We start from the raw sequence: 17,456 nt of genomic DNA on the forward strand, positions 1-17,456 counted from the left end.
TGACAAAATGACAATATATAAACTCAGACAGCAACAGTGAACTACAAATAAAAAATGTCAATTGATAAATAAACCCATTGCAACCTGAATACCAACATGCAACAAAAAATGCTACGAACTTATTCACCAAACTAATGTAAAAAATACAGAGCGTTGCTGCATTCCGAGTTGCGAGCATTTGTAATACTGGTCCCCACTTCGACTCCCAGAAAATTAGTCAGCTTATCTTATCATGCTTAATCCACGTACGAAACCGAAAAATAAACAAACTTACGGTACAATGAAAAGTGTTCTCTGTAACGTACTTTGCAGTGCTCTCAGGAGAGGGGGTGGTCGAGGTCGCTAGAAATGGGTGCAGAATAAAGAGAAATACCGATAGATGCTTCACTTCTTCGTAGAGGAGGTTGTGAACGCATTGCGGATACGTAATAGCGACTAAGTCGTACATTTGGTCTTTTCTCGGTTCTTCGGACAGAATTAATTCTAGCCTGCCAGCTGTCTAAGCTCTAGCTTTGGAACATCAACCGGGTTCCGGGCGAGAAACTCGTTTGCGACTTACCAGTCACTGGCGCACAGTGAGTTGGCGTACGCGAGTGCCGGTATCGCGTTTCGCCTAACGCCAATATTTATGCCCCGGCGGCTGTGATAGCCGGCGTGAATCACGGAGTCGCGGCACGGGGGGGTAACCTCGTTACCTGCGGGACAGCGCCGAGCTGACCGCACCGCTGCGCGCGTTCGCTATTTGCTCTGCTATTGCAACAGTGTTTGCCCAAAATTTGACTAGAGTGTTTTGCAAACAGCGGGTAGCGTGTTTGACTCTGTAATTCAATTGCCTTTTACTAACTGCAAGTGTCGGCGCGTGAATGTTTACCCGACTGTTTGCTCGCCGAAACAGTAGGCGGCCCGGGGAACGAGTTTTACAAATGGTACGGGTCCGTGGAGCATTCACCAGCCGGACTGAAACTCGCTTTCGTATAAACCTGCACACTAGATCTTTTTTATCCTAAAAAAAAAGAGCCGAAAGAAGAGGAGGAGAATAATAACGTAGCGGGGTAAAAAGGATAAAAAGATCGCAACCGTAGGCGGGTGGGCGTGGGTAATTTTATGTGCCCCGTTGCAGGGACGGCGATCGAGCTAGAAACTCCGCCTCCGGGAGTGAGCCATTGGTCGGAAGGTGGACCAATGGAGACGGCAGACTTGCCGTTCGGCCGTTTCCGCGCCCCGCCTCGGGACTCGCCGAGGAGGATCGATGCCGGGGGAGCAAGTCGGGGGTCGGGTCGGCGGGCGCGCCAGTGCGTCAGTGGCTGCAGAGGGGCCGACACCCGCGTGCTGCGCTGCGCTGCGTCGCGCGTCTGCGGCGGACTCACACTCGACCACGGCGGACGGCCACACACCCCTGACACGCGCCCTCAGCTGCACACAATGAAGGTCAGTGCCCGCCGCATCGTCGCTCCACAGCTGCAAACGTCACTGTTAGTGGAATCACCTAGCTCGGGTTGCGTGCGTCGAACCACTATCGTGAAAGTCGCAGTAAACGTACACAAGGGAGAGGACATCATCTTTGGACAGTGCATCAGTGTTATCTTCTATTAATACAGTGATGCTTTCAAATCCCTCGTGTTTTCATAACGCAAATGGTATCCTATTGCCTCGACATTAACAGAAATTCTCCTTTGCTTATCCCAACTTGTTTCGGCCTTTCTGTACCATCGTAAGTGTGTCTGTTATCTTTATTACAGTTTTGCACAAGTGTGTCTGTTATCTTTGTTACAATTTCGTCTGTACAGCATTCATTCCTGGGTAGCCTGTCATCGCTGTTACCAATGCTTTCCTCTTTACAAAATATAAAAGTCCTTTTTTTGTTGATGGCATTCGAGTCTTTGAATCTTTGTACACATTAGCTTCATAAATCTCAATATTTATGTCTGTATTAAATATCTTTCAAAGATGGGCACTGCAGAGCGCGACATCTCAAAGGTAGTCATCCGTTTTTTATCGCTGGACGATGGATTTCATACTGCGAAGATTCATCCTAGCGTGCTGGCTTCAAATAAAACGAGCAGCTACATCGGCACTAGACTGTTATATTGCCTGTCACTGAAAGTTTCGTAATTTGTTATAGTATTCGAAATAATATTTTAAAGTATCCATGCCTACACACGCAAGTACACTTACTGCAAATATTTACAGCGTCTTGTTCCTTTATTTTTACTTCTCTGTTGATCCATATAGTAAAAATGCCCCAGATGTACAACCACGATGTTGCTGAAGACATTTTCATCTGTCAGTTCAACAACTGACTTTTTTTTCGTTCAAAAGTTATTGTGAACCTGCTAAAAGGATTTTAAGTTGTGATTATGGCCACGTTGCTTGTTATTCTAAGGCGCCTCTGAAGAATCGCTGAAAGTGGAAACTATTTAAGTAATTAGTTATTTGGTTGACTTCTCAGTCAGTCCTGTTGTGAACATATACAATATGGATAAAGCGAAGTATCTGTTCATTCCAGCTGGAGCTGCAAGGTACTTTCAGATCAGATGCAAGACCATTACTTTTACTTATTCTTAGCTGTTCATTGAACTTTTTAAGATAGCTTCGTAATTCACGATTGTTCTAATCAATATTTCGTAAAGCAGAATGGGATTATTAGTATCTTACCCTTTTCGTTTTACAATGAACGCAATGTTAAACAACACAGAACAATCGCCTTCGATTTCGTTTCATTTGTATATATTTTCCTGAAGACTTGCATCCAGATATTTGTCACCGTTGTTGATGCATGTTGTCCATTAAGCAACAGTGTGCATATTGCACCGTTTAGTGCATCTGATGATTTCAGTTACTTCACTTTCTGTCTTTCGCAGTTTAGAGGGCATTTCATTTGTCATTTCTCCACTTTCACAGGATGTCTATTCTCCTAACTCTCAGAAAATGAGTAACCTTTTGGTTTCCTCGTGAGATTATTCACACAGAATTTCTGCATTTATATTTATCAGATGTAAACCAATACATTCCATTTTTAGAGCGAAATATTTGTGTTTTCGTCAAACAGACTGAGAGTTAACATTGTTTTATAGACAGAGATGTTACTCAGAAACTCGAAGATGCGACAAAACATTGTAGATGGTTACGAAAACTTAACTGAATGATGTAAGGTATTCCTTTCCGTGTAGTTCAAATGTAGGATTCAGCATCATTTCGTAATTTGTTTGCAGTTGCTTTTATTTACTCTCTAAAAAGTAAAGGGCTGCACGTATCATAATAACAAAACGCTAAATTCCATCCACTCTCGTTAATTATGTCTTCATAATGCCCTCTACCATCTTCGTTGCACGTGACTTCACCTCAAACTATTATTTTGCTAGAGGGCATAAGATTGGTGAGGTAGGAGCGTCTAGAGAAATCTGCACGCGAGAGAAAACTTCGCAGCGCAGTTTATAGGCGTTTTTTGGAGTACCCAACTGCGGACTTAACCACAACATTTGCCACTGGCAGCTGACAAGTTCTAGGTTGTAATCTGTTCTATGACATTCATGATACTGTTTGGGATAACTCAGTCTCAGTACTGGAATTTGTTAGCTATGAAGCAAAGTTGTTCAGGAACTCTTGCGTCAGTGTTTCATCACAGCCTAAGATACTTCAATAGACCTATGTAGTATGATCTGCCTGTTACATGCAAAGTACCTAAGCTGAATTATATATGGTGCTGATGATAGTGCGAATTGTATTGCATTTGTGGCAATCTGAAGAGGACTTTGTTCTTCCAGTCACTCAAACACAGTGGCTTCCCGTTTTATTATAATGAACTAAAATAAATATTTCATACCAGATACATGTAAAATTTTATAAACTGTGCTCATTCTGAACAAGATTGACTATATTAAATCCTCCATCTTACGTTTTACGCGTCTAAGAGATTTTATGTTTACTGTGCTTTGCTAAGTTCAGTATTAACTCTTCCTTTTATGTAGCAATGAACAGCTACAGATTATCTGCTTTATTATTAGTTTCACTCTTGAAATAAGAGAATCTTCCAATTTTCATTGACCTAATGGCAACATGTTAAAAGTTCAGTGCTCCAGTAAGCACCATCGTTAACACGAAGTTGTGCGAGTTGGAGCTTTGAACCTTTAACGTGTTGTCATGAGGACAACGAGAGCGAATCTAATAATAACTCGGATATTCGCGATTTGTGGTGGTTTATCTGTACTTCAGTTCCTAAAGGTCACTGTGTTCCACGCAGACGATGGCTGTTTGATAAATTATTTTTTTATTATCATGTGTTTTATCTGTCGCATTATATATGTTATATATTGTTTCACTGTAGAAACTGCAGTGCCAAGGTCTTTTCAGGAAGAAACGTATCACAGGCGCGCAGTGTTAAAACTGTGTTTTAACAATTATGGGAGACTATAGGTACTGACTGCTTGCAGGTATGATGATAACTACTACGAAATTGCATATTCTAAAAGCAGCTCAAAGGAAAGGATCTGCTGCCACCACGCCAGTATTAAGTTTATGGAATTTATTTGAAGGTACTAAAGGAGTAATTGTTCTGTGAACACGTCCTGCAGTACTATTCTCATAGACACTCCTTCGTTCGGTAGTAGCAATGTGCTCGGGCGACCTTGTGAGCCTCTTCCCGGAATTCTGACAAAATTGCTAAAAAAAAAGTTTCAAGAATTTTTTAATTCATTACAAGCATACAACACTCTTCTAAGTGTAAAGGTAAATCGCGATGCCATGCTCTTCTAGGAACTGAATCACAGTAATTGCCAATTTATAATCTGTGCAAAGTCTTTGACGCAGGAATATTTTCGCTTGTTAGTCTTGTGTAAGTTCATGGTTTCTGGCTGCGACTTTTGATACTGACACAAGATCAGATTGCAGAAGAGTGTGTTGTTATTTTTGTAGTAGAACCTACTGGTGTCATGAAGCTACTTTCTTTAATATTTATCAAACAGTGAAAGCCCTATGGATACCCATCTTCGTTTCTGAACTAGAAAGATCAGCTGTTCTTTTTACGTATTTGCTCTCCCTGAGTCGCAAAGATGTGTAAACAATTGCGTGTACATTGTCAAAGAAAATGTTTGTTGGCTAATGGTTCGATTAATCACCGAAACAACAGCTTAACCTTTAGTATTGCAGCATATTGCGCTATTTATGGATGCTCGGGCAGTGTAATCTACACATCTACAACAACCAGTCGGAAAACATATTTCTAATTTTTCTAAAACACTTTCTAAACGATTTTGTAAACATATGTCTTTTACAACAAGACGAATGACATGTATCAAGACATGTGGATCGTACATGACTTTTAGCATGTTGCTGCCGCTAGGAAATGTTATAAACGCAAAGCATTACGGTAGCTCATCGCATCAACGGGAGGAGAACGCCGGGAGCACATATTCACCAAAATAGTACTCACTTTAGAGTATTCGCTACATGTAAAGTAATTTTCTAGGTATCATTTGTGTGCAGTTGTACGCAAAACTGAAACTTCGTCTATAGGCGCTTTGAAAGTCACCAGATGCCTGAAGAATGTTTGTTGTCAATTGAACTACATTGATTATAATTACATACTGTAGGTTAAAAAGTATTTGTGCTTCAGATTATCTAAATTACGAACAAGTAATTAGGAAGCTGTATTTTCTCTCGTCACCTGATTCTTTCTCCGAGTTTTAAATATATATAGCGTGTCTGTGTCAAGTAATGGTTTTGCATTGATATATGCACATCGTTTTCTTTCAGTCCAGCGCATGATTTCCTGACACATGCATTATTAGTTTCTACGAGCCTCGATTTTATCCTCGATATCCTATTGAAGCTGCTTTAATGAAATAGGGTCAGACCTTTCCTTCTCATTAGTCTGATATTTTGTAGGAAAATACTGAGTAGGAACCAAACAACAGAGGATCTTTTCTGAACATTTTTGGATATTGTTTGCATAATTATTGCAGCAAGAGTCATAGACTACGCCGACAGAAAGAATTGTAAATGATATAATCTGTAAATTGTATATTGTCACCCTTAGATCACAAACGATACCGTTTGCAAGAAGTTTATGGACCTTAACGTCTCCTGCGTTTTCAACGAAGACGTGTCGTCCGAAAATTTTGTGTTCAGTTCGATCGTTTCTCTGCTGTTGCTGAACTGTGCGGTTTGCCTAGCGGATGACAGAATCTTTTCGGAATAGTGGGGGGTAAAGAGTATCTGTTGGTACAGTGTTTACGTTTTCTATATATAAACAGTGCAAATTATTGTGTTAAACAAAGGTTTTCATTGTTCTGAATTTTGAGGTGTGCTTCTGTACCAGTCACGGATCGAGTGTAGGAATAACGAGTGGTTTTATGCTCCTGTGCGAGCAGTTGCTACATTTGTCATGACGCTACCTACAGAAGCCATGCGTAGCGATCCTAAGAAAATCCATAGATTCTGTTCGTTGTGAGAGTTTTCAAGGTAGATACTCCGCAGATATTACGGTGCTTTACTTTATAAGTATCATTTCTGATTTGCTCCTCTTCTGTTATAATCGCCCGTCACTCCAACAGTTAAGTGACTATTCGCATTTTACGTCTACTGTGATCGTTTCTCTTCAAAGCCCTACAGTGTTCGTCCCAACTACTTTTACACTCACCTATTAATCTCAGGGCTAAAATCTTATATATTTTGACATTCCATGAAGTACTCTTTTTTTCATTTTCTTCACCAAGATTCGATCGCTGGTTTTTGTGCCAGATTAATGTTTTGTAGAAATCTAATTTAATGTACCTGTCAGTTACGTTTCTCAAGTTGCAGTCCAGTGTTGCGTTTATCTCTTTTCGATTTACGAACTCTCACGGTGCCTTTTCAGTAGGGGAAGGCTGAATAAATTGACCATTCAGACTATAGTTTTTTTCTATTCGTGTCATAGAATTAAATATTAATAAACTGTATGCATTCTGTAAGTGTAAAACAGTTGTATTATTACTCAAATCTTCCTTCTGTAGTAGAAAAGTGAGCTCAAGTGAAAGTTTGCAAAATGGGCACTTTGTCCGGCAGAAGTGGCCAGAGACAGGGAAAAGAGAAGACTCAGATGACGTGGAATCTTGTTTCTTAAGTGTTTTGTTCGGAAATGCAAATGAATTTGTCACTTGCCTTACACCAGACATAGAGAAAATACAAAATATTTCGCTGCAGAGGAGCACGCGCAGCTATCGCACAAAACTAGCTGAAAATATCAAATATGTCCCATGTCCCTGTGAATAGTTTTAAATGTTTGCCTCAAAGATGCAGCGATCTCTAAGATAATAAAAAAGAAGTGGCCACTTTACACCAGAATTATTTTACTTTTGCTGGCGAAATGACTATCGTACTGAGTGACGTTACGTATTGTAGTAAACTTCGATAGTCATCAGCTTTCACAAATTCTTTATTAATTAACACGCTATGAAGATATATAGAACGGAATTCCGCGCTCATCACACAGCAAAATGTGTATAATTTTTTTATTGTTTCCACAAATGTCTCGACATTCGGTAACAAACGGACGCTTAACCCCGCTAGCAGAGCTGCAGGCGTCACCCTATGGACAGAGGTCAGAGCGGGGTCTGAGTAATTACTGCCCGTGTTTACCAAATAATTGCTTTATCAGTATGCAGGCGGGCCGCGAAGCGTCAACAGAGGGCGCGTCGATGCCGCCGGCGCCGCCTGTGGACTGTGCAGTTGGCAGTTGGCGCCTCAGCCGGACGTGGGAGCCGTCACCCGACGCACTCGTCTGCCCAACAGCATCCCCCCACCCCCCCTGCCTTTTTTGTTATAGCCTCCGGAGAGGACGAAACGCTCGCCTATTCCAGCTCACTGTCGGCCGAATACTGACAGCATCTCCATTTCCACCGACAATGCGGTACAGTGCTGCTCACATAGCTGCGCACTTAGGCCTATTACGAAGCTTTCATTCCGCCCGTTTCTGCATCGTACAAAAGCAGCCCCGAGAAGCCCGTTTACAGTCCACGTATTGTAGGTGTAGCACAAGACGCGAGTTAGTTCCACCACCTGTTGGTCTTCTTCGCAGTGATTATTATTACTGCGTTCATCACATGGAAATAAGCAGAACGAACGTACTGCAATTCGCTGTACCCCCTCGGAATATATTTCCAGTTGCAGTTAATTTCTTTCTCGAAGAAATACTAAAGTGTGGAACAAACAATTATCTCTACCTTTATAACGGTTACACACACCTGGTGAGCCACAATTAATTTTCAGTTCCCTCCTTCAATCAATAGTGAGCGGCTCTTCTGGGGAATCATTACAATAATTATACATATTAAATCTACAAAAGGTTGCACGTCTCAAAGTAGTAGTTCGTACTGCTTGTAGCACTCAGCCTTGCTGTGAGTTCTCTGAACATTTTGCATTTATTCGTTCTTTTTCATAATAAAGAAAAGTAAAATACCGACAAACGCCATATAATCTTCATTGCTTACTAGCTACTAATTACCTTTTCGCGCCTACAATGTACTGCATTCATTTTTTCGTCATTGTTGTTTGTTAATTTAAACCCGGATGAAGTCTTTGTGACAAAAATAATTATAGTGTGCTCCGTTTCATGTGCAGATACAAACATATTGCACTTTCCCATCTTATTCCTTGAAATTACGACCTTTTTTTTTTTTTTTTTTTTTTTTGCAACTCAGCACATTTCTTCAGTGTGGGGTCTTACCTGCAAATTCCGCTCAGAGGTATGCGTTGAATTGGTAGACCTCTTGTATAAATATAAATGTAGCTTAGCAGACTATTCGCTTATAATTTATCAATGCAGCACAAATGAGGTAAAGAAGTAGGACGCAGGTGCATTTAATGTGATGATTGTGGTCCATTCATTTATCTGCTCTGCTGTGTGTCCATTTGGTAGAGACAACGCCGAAAATCAAGATAACGAGAGAAAGAAGCTTCCGCGCGTCTATATACTGATGGTAAAACATTCTGTGAGCTTCACTTGTCAGCAGTATATTGCTCCGTACATTTCTTTTACTGCTGTGCACCTATTAAGGCTGCGCAGGTATAATATTGCAAAACACCCGCCTGGATACCCGTGCGTGTTAAAGCGCATCTTCCGGGGAGGGGGGGGGGGGGGGGGGGGGGAAAGGTTAGCCGGCCCTGAATCGGAACCGCCCCGCGGATTAACGATGAAGGACGGTGTGCCCGTCAGCCTGGATGTGGTTTTTGAGTGAATAGCGCACTATTACCCAAGTCTCGCGAATCACAAACATTTCGAAACTTTCGCACGGTTTCACATGAATAACTGTGTTCCGAGGGATAGCGGAGTGGCGACAGGAAGAGCATCCGGCTACCCCTTAAGCTAACAGTGCAAAATCCGTGCAACAAGAATGCCGAGACTGCGTCGGTGTGAGAGAAAGACGCAACAACATATATAATACTGCTGAACTACAACGCACCAGCGCTGGTAAGCTCTTATTTTTAGAAGTCCAGGGTATGCGCTGGCCCAAATCGACAGACGTATGATGGGGGCGGTTGCTTTCTAGCTTTCAGATAGTTGGGTTCGCCTTCGTATCTATGAACAGAAATGTATTACTTCCAGTATAAGAGAAAAATATACCTATTCAAAAAAGCAGATAAAAATTCACTAGACGCCTTCCTGAGAGTCAATCTCCACTCATTCCAAATTAGTAATATAAGTGCAGACCAGATGTGGCTTAAATTCAAAGAAATAGTATCGGCAGCAATTGAGAGGTTTGTACCAAATAAATTAACAAACGACGGAGCTGATCCTTCTTGGTACACAAAACGGGTTAGAACACTGTTGCAGAAACAACGAAACAAATATGCCAAATTTAAATAGACTCAAAATCCCCAAGATCGGCGATCTTTTACAGAAGCTCGAAATTTAGCGCGGACATCAATGCGAGATGCGTGTAACAGTTTCCACAACGAAACTTTTTCTCGAAACCTGGCAGAAAAAACAAAGAGATTCTGGTCGTATGTGAAGTATGTTAGCGGCAAGAAACAATCGATGCCTTCTCTGCGCGATAGCAATGGAGATACTATCTAAGACTGTGCTGCCAAAGCAGAGTTACTAAACACAACCTTCCGAAATGCCTTCACAAAAGAAGACGAAGTAAATATTCCAGAATTCAACTCGAGAACAGCTGCCATTATGAGTAAGGTAGAAGTAAATATCCTCGGAGTAGGAAGCAACTTAAGTTACTTAATAAAAGTAAGTCTTCTGGTCCAGACTGTATACCAATTAGGTTCCTTTCGGAGTATGCTGATGCATTAGATCCATACTTAACAATCATATACTACCGTTCGCTCGACGAAAGATTCGTACCCAAAGACTCGAAAGTTGCACAGGTCACACCAATATTCAAGAAAGGTACTAAGAGTAATCCACTAAATTATAGGCCCATATCGTTAACGTCGATATGCAGCAAGATTTTAGAACATATATTATATTCAAACATCATGAATTACCTCGAAGACACACAGTCAACATGCGTTTAGAAAACATCGTTCCTGTGAAACACAACTAGCTCTTTATTCACATGAAGTGTTGAGTGTTATTGACAAGGGATTTCAGATCGATTCCGTATTTCTGGATTTCCGGAAGGCTGTAACACACAAGCGGCTCGTAGTGAAGTTGCGTGCCTATGGAATATCGCCTCAGTTATGTGACTGGATTTGTTATTTCCTGCCAGAGAGGTCACAGTTCATAGTAACTGACGGAAAGTCCTCGAGTAAAACAGAAGTGATTTCTGGAATTCCCTAAGGTAGTGTTATAGGCCCTTTGCTGTTCCTTATCTATATAAACGGTTTGGGAGACAATCTGAGCAGCCGTCTTCGGTTGTTTGCAGATGACACTGTCGTTTATCGACACTTAGAAAATGTAACAGACCTACTAAGGAGACTGCCTACACTACGCGTGTCCGTCCTCTTTTAGAATACTGCTGCGCGGTGTGGGATCCTTACCAGATAGAACTGACGGAGTACATCGAAAAAGTTCAAAGAAAGGTAGCACATTTTGTATTATTGCGAGAGAGTGTCACAGAAATGATACACGTTTTGGGCTGGAAATCGTTAAAAGAAAGGCGTTTTTCGTTGCGACGGAATCATCTCACAGAATTCCAATCATCAACTTTCTCCTCCGAATGATGAAATATTTTGTTGACACCGACCTACATAGAGAGGAACGGTCACCACGATAAAATAAGGGAAATCAGAGCTCGTACGGAAAGATATAGGTGTTCATTCTTTCCGCGCGCTATACGAGATTGGAGTAATAGAGAATTGTGAAGGTGGTTCGATGAACCATCTGCCGGACACTTGAATGTGATTTGCAGAGTATCCATGTAGATGTAGTGTGCCACAGAGTACTGTCTTATGTTTTGTCTAAAGATGAATTTTACTGGCATTCGCTGTCCATTAGATCGACAAGGGCAAGATAAAATTGTGCTCGCCATTCAAGTAGCAACGTTTAGTACTCATTTAGAACCTCAAGCTTCACTTAAAATTTATTAACTCTTACGCAGAAATTTTTATAACGACAGTAACACTAGTCATAGCTATCAGGACACAAAGAACTATTACCGCAGACCCGGCGGGAGCGTTACACCACCTCCTGGCTGGCAATGTCCTTCACCTTTCCACAACTTCGAAAAGCAGGCGGTTGCCGCGCGGGAATCTCGAGCGCAAGCACAGAGATTTTCGTATTCTCGAGATGCCGCCAGTTGTAAGTAAGCAAGAGACGTACGCTTAGAGGGGAAAGCTCGCTCGGTTAGCGGCGCCGAGGGGCTGAACCGGCGGCGAGATGCGGCCTGCGGCCTCTTGCTACCGCAGTGGCGCTGCCCCTGGCGACTGACTAATTTATGGCGCCATAAATATCCCGCCACCAGCAGCCGAGGAGCCCGCCTCGTCATACGAATTACAAACGACCTCACTTCCTCTCCTCTCTGAAACAAGAAAAAAAAGTGTAAAACAAATTTTGAGATTCTTCGCAGTCGAGCCGTATCCTGGTACTTAACATACATTTCCGAAAGACTCTGAAACGATTTTGTATCAATAAAACTTACGCGTTTACTGCACGTACGAACATTTCCTTTATTTATTTCATAATTTTAGAAAGCCTATGGTCTTCGTTTTTTTCCAATTCTAAGCCCGCCGTAGTGGCCGAGCGGTTCTAGGCGCTACAGTCTGGAACTGCGCGACCCCTACGATCGCAGGTTCGAATCCTGCCTCGAGCATGGATGTGTGTGATGCCCTTAGGTTAGTTAGGTTTAAGTTGTTCTAAGTTCTAGGGGACTGATGACCTCAGCTGTTAAGTCCCATAGTGCTCAGAGCCATTTGAACCATTTTTGCAATTCTAAGCCCTTCATTGTGCATGGCGACAAGTAGGTCATCCAGAGAGTCCATGTTCGATAAAAGTAACTTTCCCATCTATTAGATTTGACAGTATAGACCACTGAAAGAAAAAAAACATAAGTATATCATTCTCAAAAGCTGTCAGGTATGAGAAGACATTAACAGATCAACATATTTGTATTTACAAGCTGCGACATAGTCGCAAATTACAAGAGTGGTCCAGGAGTGTAAAAGAAAGCTCTTTTATTTCCGGCAATGGTCACAAAACTTTTGGTCCTCAGACTACAGGTTTCGGTCAGCAATGGCCATCTTCAGATCTGCAGCAAAACATGGGAAATTAAATACAACGAATAGACAGATTACATCATAAAACAATAAAACATGCCATAACGAAAAATTATTACTCTCGTGCATATTTTATTGTTTTAAGATGTAATCTGTCTAATATTTAATTTCCTTTGCTGGACCGAAACCGGCAGTCTAAGGACCAAAAGTTTTATAATCATTGACTGAAATAAAAGAAAATAGTTCTATGTTTGTATTCACTTGTAATTGCCGTTTACGACAAACGTTAAATAATGCAACCAGCAACTGCAACATATTTTGTAGACGGGTTAGACAACTCTCGTGTTGTTAATCGGAGATGGTACCTCAGTAACGTCAGCAAACAGTTCCACTCGTATGTGTGCTGTTCACCTGTCGACTATGGTACTTTTAAAACCCTTTGCAATAAACTGAGAAAAATTGTCGGTTGATGTTGATGACTATGCAAAAAAATTCGAGTCAGATTCATTGTCTAGGACAGGCTTCACTGGAGAGTTGTACCTCTGGAGTACACTACACGTTTCAGCTTCTGTTCGACGAAAGCGTTGAAGTGACAATGTTTCAAAAAGCTGTATTTCTGATGTCGTTGTTTATTTGTGAGATATTTGCCTTCCAGAAAGAATAGTACTTACCGTCTATCGTCTCTTACTTAGGTCTTTTTAATTTGAAACACTCTGTAAGAGAATAGTCAGTTAAAAAAAAAAATCCCTTCGTAGATTTGGTCACTGGAGACGATCACAATTTCTGGTAGGAGAAGGTAGAAGAAAGAAATTGGCCCCATGCTATCCAAAGGAACCCTCAGACATTCGCCTTATGGATTTAACAAAACCACGGAAAACCTAAATATTCATTCCCGGTCTATGTCCAGGCCCTGCTCATCTCGAATATGAGTCGGCGCCTTAACCATTGCGCCTCTTCACTCGGTAAGAAATACCTAGTGTTATTGCAATTCAGATACCGTGTCAAACGTAAAGTTGTGCCGAAACATGGCCTTGTGAACTGGTTTGTATATAGACCAAAGACAAGGGCAAGCCATCAATCTAAGACAATGCCTAGAAGAGCTGTGTGGTTTTCAAACTAATGGGTTGACTGAGTGTACCACGTCTATTTCTTTACGATTCATTATATACACAGTACCGTTCAACACTCATCGAAAATTAGCGCAATGAGTTTAATAGGACGCATAAGAAACACCAATAAAACGGCGCAAAATAATTGTATATTAGTCGTTAATTTTCATAATTCCTACAGTTAGACGTTTATTATTCTTCTTACAAAAGATACACTTCTTTTGCGTTGTTTCAAGTGCTTTGCAGTAGAATTATACCAGTGTTGCGTCTGTTTTCATTCCTAATTTACTGAAAATTAATCTCTACGAACACTTCACTTCAAACTGGTCTCAGTTCTCAGTTCCAGAAAACTTAGCAGTATTTTAGACGGTTAACACTAGCCTCTGTTTGTCAGACGAATTCGAATGGCTCTAAGTTTAGATCACATAACGTATTCCGCCACAAATATTGTAAAATTAGAATAGTCACTAATTGTTCGGTATATTTGTAAGTGATCTGAAACTTCTTTATTCTACAAATACGTTCTTCAGTTGCGGATGTTCACCTGGTCAAATACTTTTTTATATGTCTTATCATTTTTACCGTCTTACCTACCACTAGTTTTATTCAACGTAGGCTGTATATTCTGTCGTTGACACCTAAATTTATTATAGAGAATGTGAAACATGACAACATAGTGAAATAATTCTTTCTGCAATGTCTTAGTCAGGAAAGACCCTTCTATGACCACGTCTGTTCTTTGGAAGCCATCGTTTCACTTGTATATAAGATAACAATGGCATTCCCTCTTCCCCCCCTCAAACATCTTTCTATCTTATTCTTAAGTGGGACCGTATGAACTAGAATTTTACTGTCGTGGTCATTGCGTGTGGTGGAAGAAAGGTGTTTCTCGACTCATATGGAAAGTACTGTCTTGGAATTTAAGAAAAAAGCCGTTATGTAAGGGACAATATCGTTTTCATAGTGTTTTTAACTGGTACTTACTGAGAATTTTTGTGACCTTCCTATGCTGGCTAAACATATCCGCGACGAAAAACTCAGCTGTTCTCTGAATGTTGCTTAATTACTTTCGGTTATTTGGCGAGCAACGCATAATGACGAGAAGCGCCCAAAAATCGGTCGCAAGAATTTTGTACGCAGTTGTTTTCGTGAATAAAACCTCCACACTTAATTTAGACACTTCCATTAAATAATTTCATCAGGAGGAATACCAATTGAAAGTACAATTTATTTTAATTTCTACTACGCGTTCCGGAGGTTTAAACCTCCAGCATAAGGCTGATTAATGTCAGTTAATAAGATATGTATGTGATAGGTGTAAGACTTTTGTTGTGTAATCCAGGGAACACCCTGATATCAGAAGACAAGCAACGAAACACTAATTTATTACAAGACTCAGTTTTGTGCATGCCGTTGACTTTAAAGATGAAAAGTAATATACATGTAAATACCACCAGTGGCGACAGGCTCATTTACCTATCGTGTTCACTTCAGATATGACATCACATACACTTGCTATAAACTGAAATAAGCAAAGATGACGTGTTAAAGTCTAATAAAGTTAAAGAATGATAATTCTGCGAACAGTGGCAAATTCATCAACAAACTGTGCTCTCCCTCCCTCCCTTCCCCCCTACACAAATACGCAACATCAATGTATGTTCTTTGCCGCTATCATTAGATTCTAATGCGTCATCTTTGCTTACTTCAGTGTATACAAAAGTGTATGTGACGTTTTATGTCTTGTAAACAAGACAGGAAGAGGAGCCTGTGACAACTGGAGGTATTTAAATCTCTATTGATGTTCATCTTTGAGTCAAGGACCTACACAAAACTTTGAGTCATGTACTAAAGTAGTGTTTCTTTTCTTGTGTAACCCTGTCGGACAGTAGAGACATAGCACAGGCTACCCAAAAGTCGTATATACTATACATAGATGTATTATTAACTGACGTAAAACCATTTTATGAGAGACGTTTAAATCTCCGAAGCGCGTAGCGGAAGTAAAAATAAATTGTGACTGGTTATAGCAGTAAACTTCTAGCCACAGTGAAGCCTAATCTAAAACGGTCACATTTCAAGGGAAACGCTGATTTTGCAACAGCATTATATAATCGATTCTTTCTTCAGCCGTCACTGAACCGAAACATTTAGGACTTTTTGTACCGTGGAGGGGTAAACATAACCATCACCCATATTGCCATCTCGAGGTAATTATCAGAAAACCTGTGTAGTAGAATCTTGCACCTGTCTTTATCGTGCGTGCTTTACTAAATGCACTGATCTCATGTACAAGAACGACTTGTTACATGCAACTATTTGCAAAATTTTAACGTTGCACAAACAGATGTAGCGCCACTAACGTCTCTTCTTGCACCTCTCAACAGGAATGATTTACATAAATGAAGGATAATATGTTTCTAAAGCAATTGATAATGGAAATCCTTTCGTTCTGCACGTGGGGAGTGTCTTTTCCCCGCTACTACCGCGCTTAATTACGTGCCTTTATTCGAAGTACGTAATCTTTGAGACCGCTGTAGCAGTTTAATGGGACCGTATCAGTGGAGGATCCGCCTTTCGCTCGGCAGAACTCTGCTCCGCTCTTTGAAGGCGGCCGAAGTTGTGCGGCGCGCAGTCACGGATTCCAGGTGTCAGCGCCGGCGCCTCAAATATTCCGGCCGGAGGCGAGCAGTCAGCAAATTGCCGCGAGCTCAAAGGCGCCGCGCGCCGGCTTCCGTTCTGTTCGCTCGCGTCTCTCGGCTCCTCGTAACTGCGGCACTGAAATGGCTACTGCGGCACTGGAACCCGGTCCAGCGACTCCGCGAGAATCCGGTCCTGCATTTTTGTCCGACCGGAACATTTCCTTCGAGCCGTTGTATCGGTGTAAGTTAGTGCCCCGTCCAAAACTGAAAGGCGGGCGGCCTATACAGTGGTTTCAGGCGGACAGGCGATTAAACATACTACACACGGTCACCCTAGCGTATTGCAATATGAAATACAGTCTTAAATTAGTTGATTTCTGGCGATGAAGGCGTAAAGTTGCGACGTTTTCGCGACAAGTAGTGTCTAAAAGCAGCTGCCACAGCTCTGCTCTTCGTGGCGATAGATACACACTTCATAGTCTCTGTTTCCGACAAAAATCTGAAATTCACTTAAAATATAGTTCCCTACACTGTGCCGTGCGGTTCTAGGCGCTACAGTCTGGAGCCGAGCGACCGCTACGGTCGCAGGTTCGAATCCTGCCTCGGGCATGGATGTGTGTGATGTCCTTAGGTTAGTTAGGTTTCATTAGTTCTGAGTTCTAGGCGACTGATGACTTCAGAAGTTAAGTCGCTTAGTGCTCAGAGCCCTACACTGTCTTTAAGAAGTGTCGGTATATTAATCAAACGGGTGAAATTTTCCCTCGCATGAAACAGTTTCAAACTTTCACATCAAAAATTTTATCTACGACGACGAACTATTACCCACGGCTTTGTAGAGAAGCAATTGAAATATATAAACATAGGGATAATTTTAATCGGAAAGAAGAGACCATGAAACTTAGTGATATTTGGACAGTAGCACTACAGAATTGCTAGACAGTTTTATCCATAACGAGATTACGATCGATAGTTAAGTTTTATCTCTGACAAAGGTTATCTCTGCATATCACGTGTAACTCTGGTCACGCCCACTTTCTACGATACATAAGTCGCTGTCAGACGT

The 17,456-nt window shown here is 41.3% G+C and overlaps 1 protein-coding gene across 1 annotated transcript in view; it reads left to right on the forward strand.

Annotated features, from left to right (window-relative positions):
* Positions 1–1,308: 1,308 nt before the first annotated feature.
* LOC126413102 (LIM/homeobox protein Awh) overlaps positions 1,309–17,456 on the forward strand; it is a 343,996-nt gene continuing 327,848 nt past the window's right edge. The window contains exon 1 of the mRNA XM_050082999.1: positions 1,309–1,428. Coding sequence (XP_049938956.1) covers positions 1,423–1,428 — 6 coding nt within the window. The 5' untranslated portion in view covers positions 1,309–1,422. The remainder of the gene's footprint in view (positions 1,429–17,456) is intronic.

The sequence above is a fragment of the Schistocerca serialis genome, chromosome 1 (assembly GCF_023864345.2).
Source record: "Schistocerca serialis cubense isolate TAMUIC-IGC-003099 chromosome 1, iqSchSeri2.2, whole genome shotgun sequence".
Lineage (NCBI taxonomy): Eukaryota > Metazoa > Arthropoda > Insecta > Orthoptera > Acrididae > Schistocerca > Schistocerca serialis.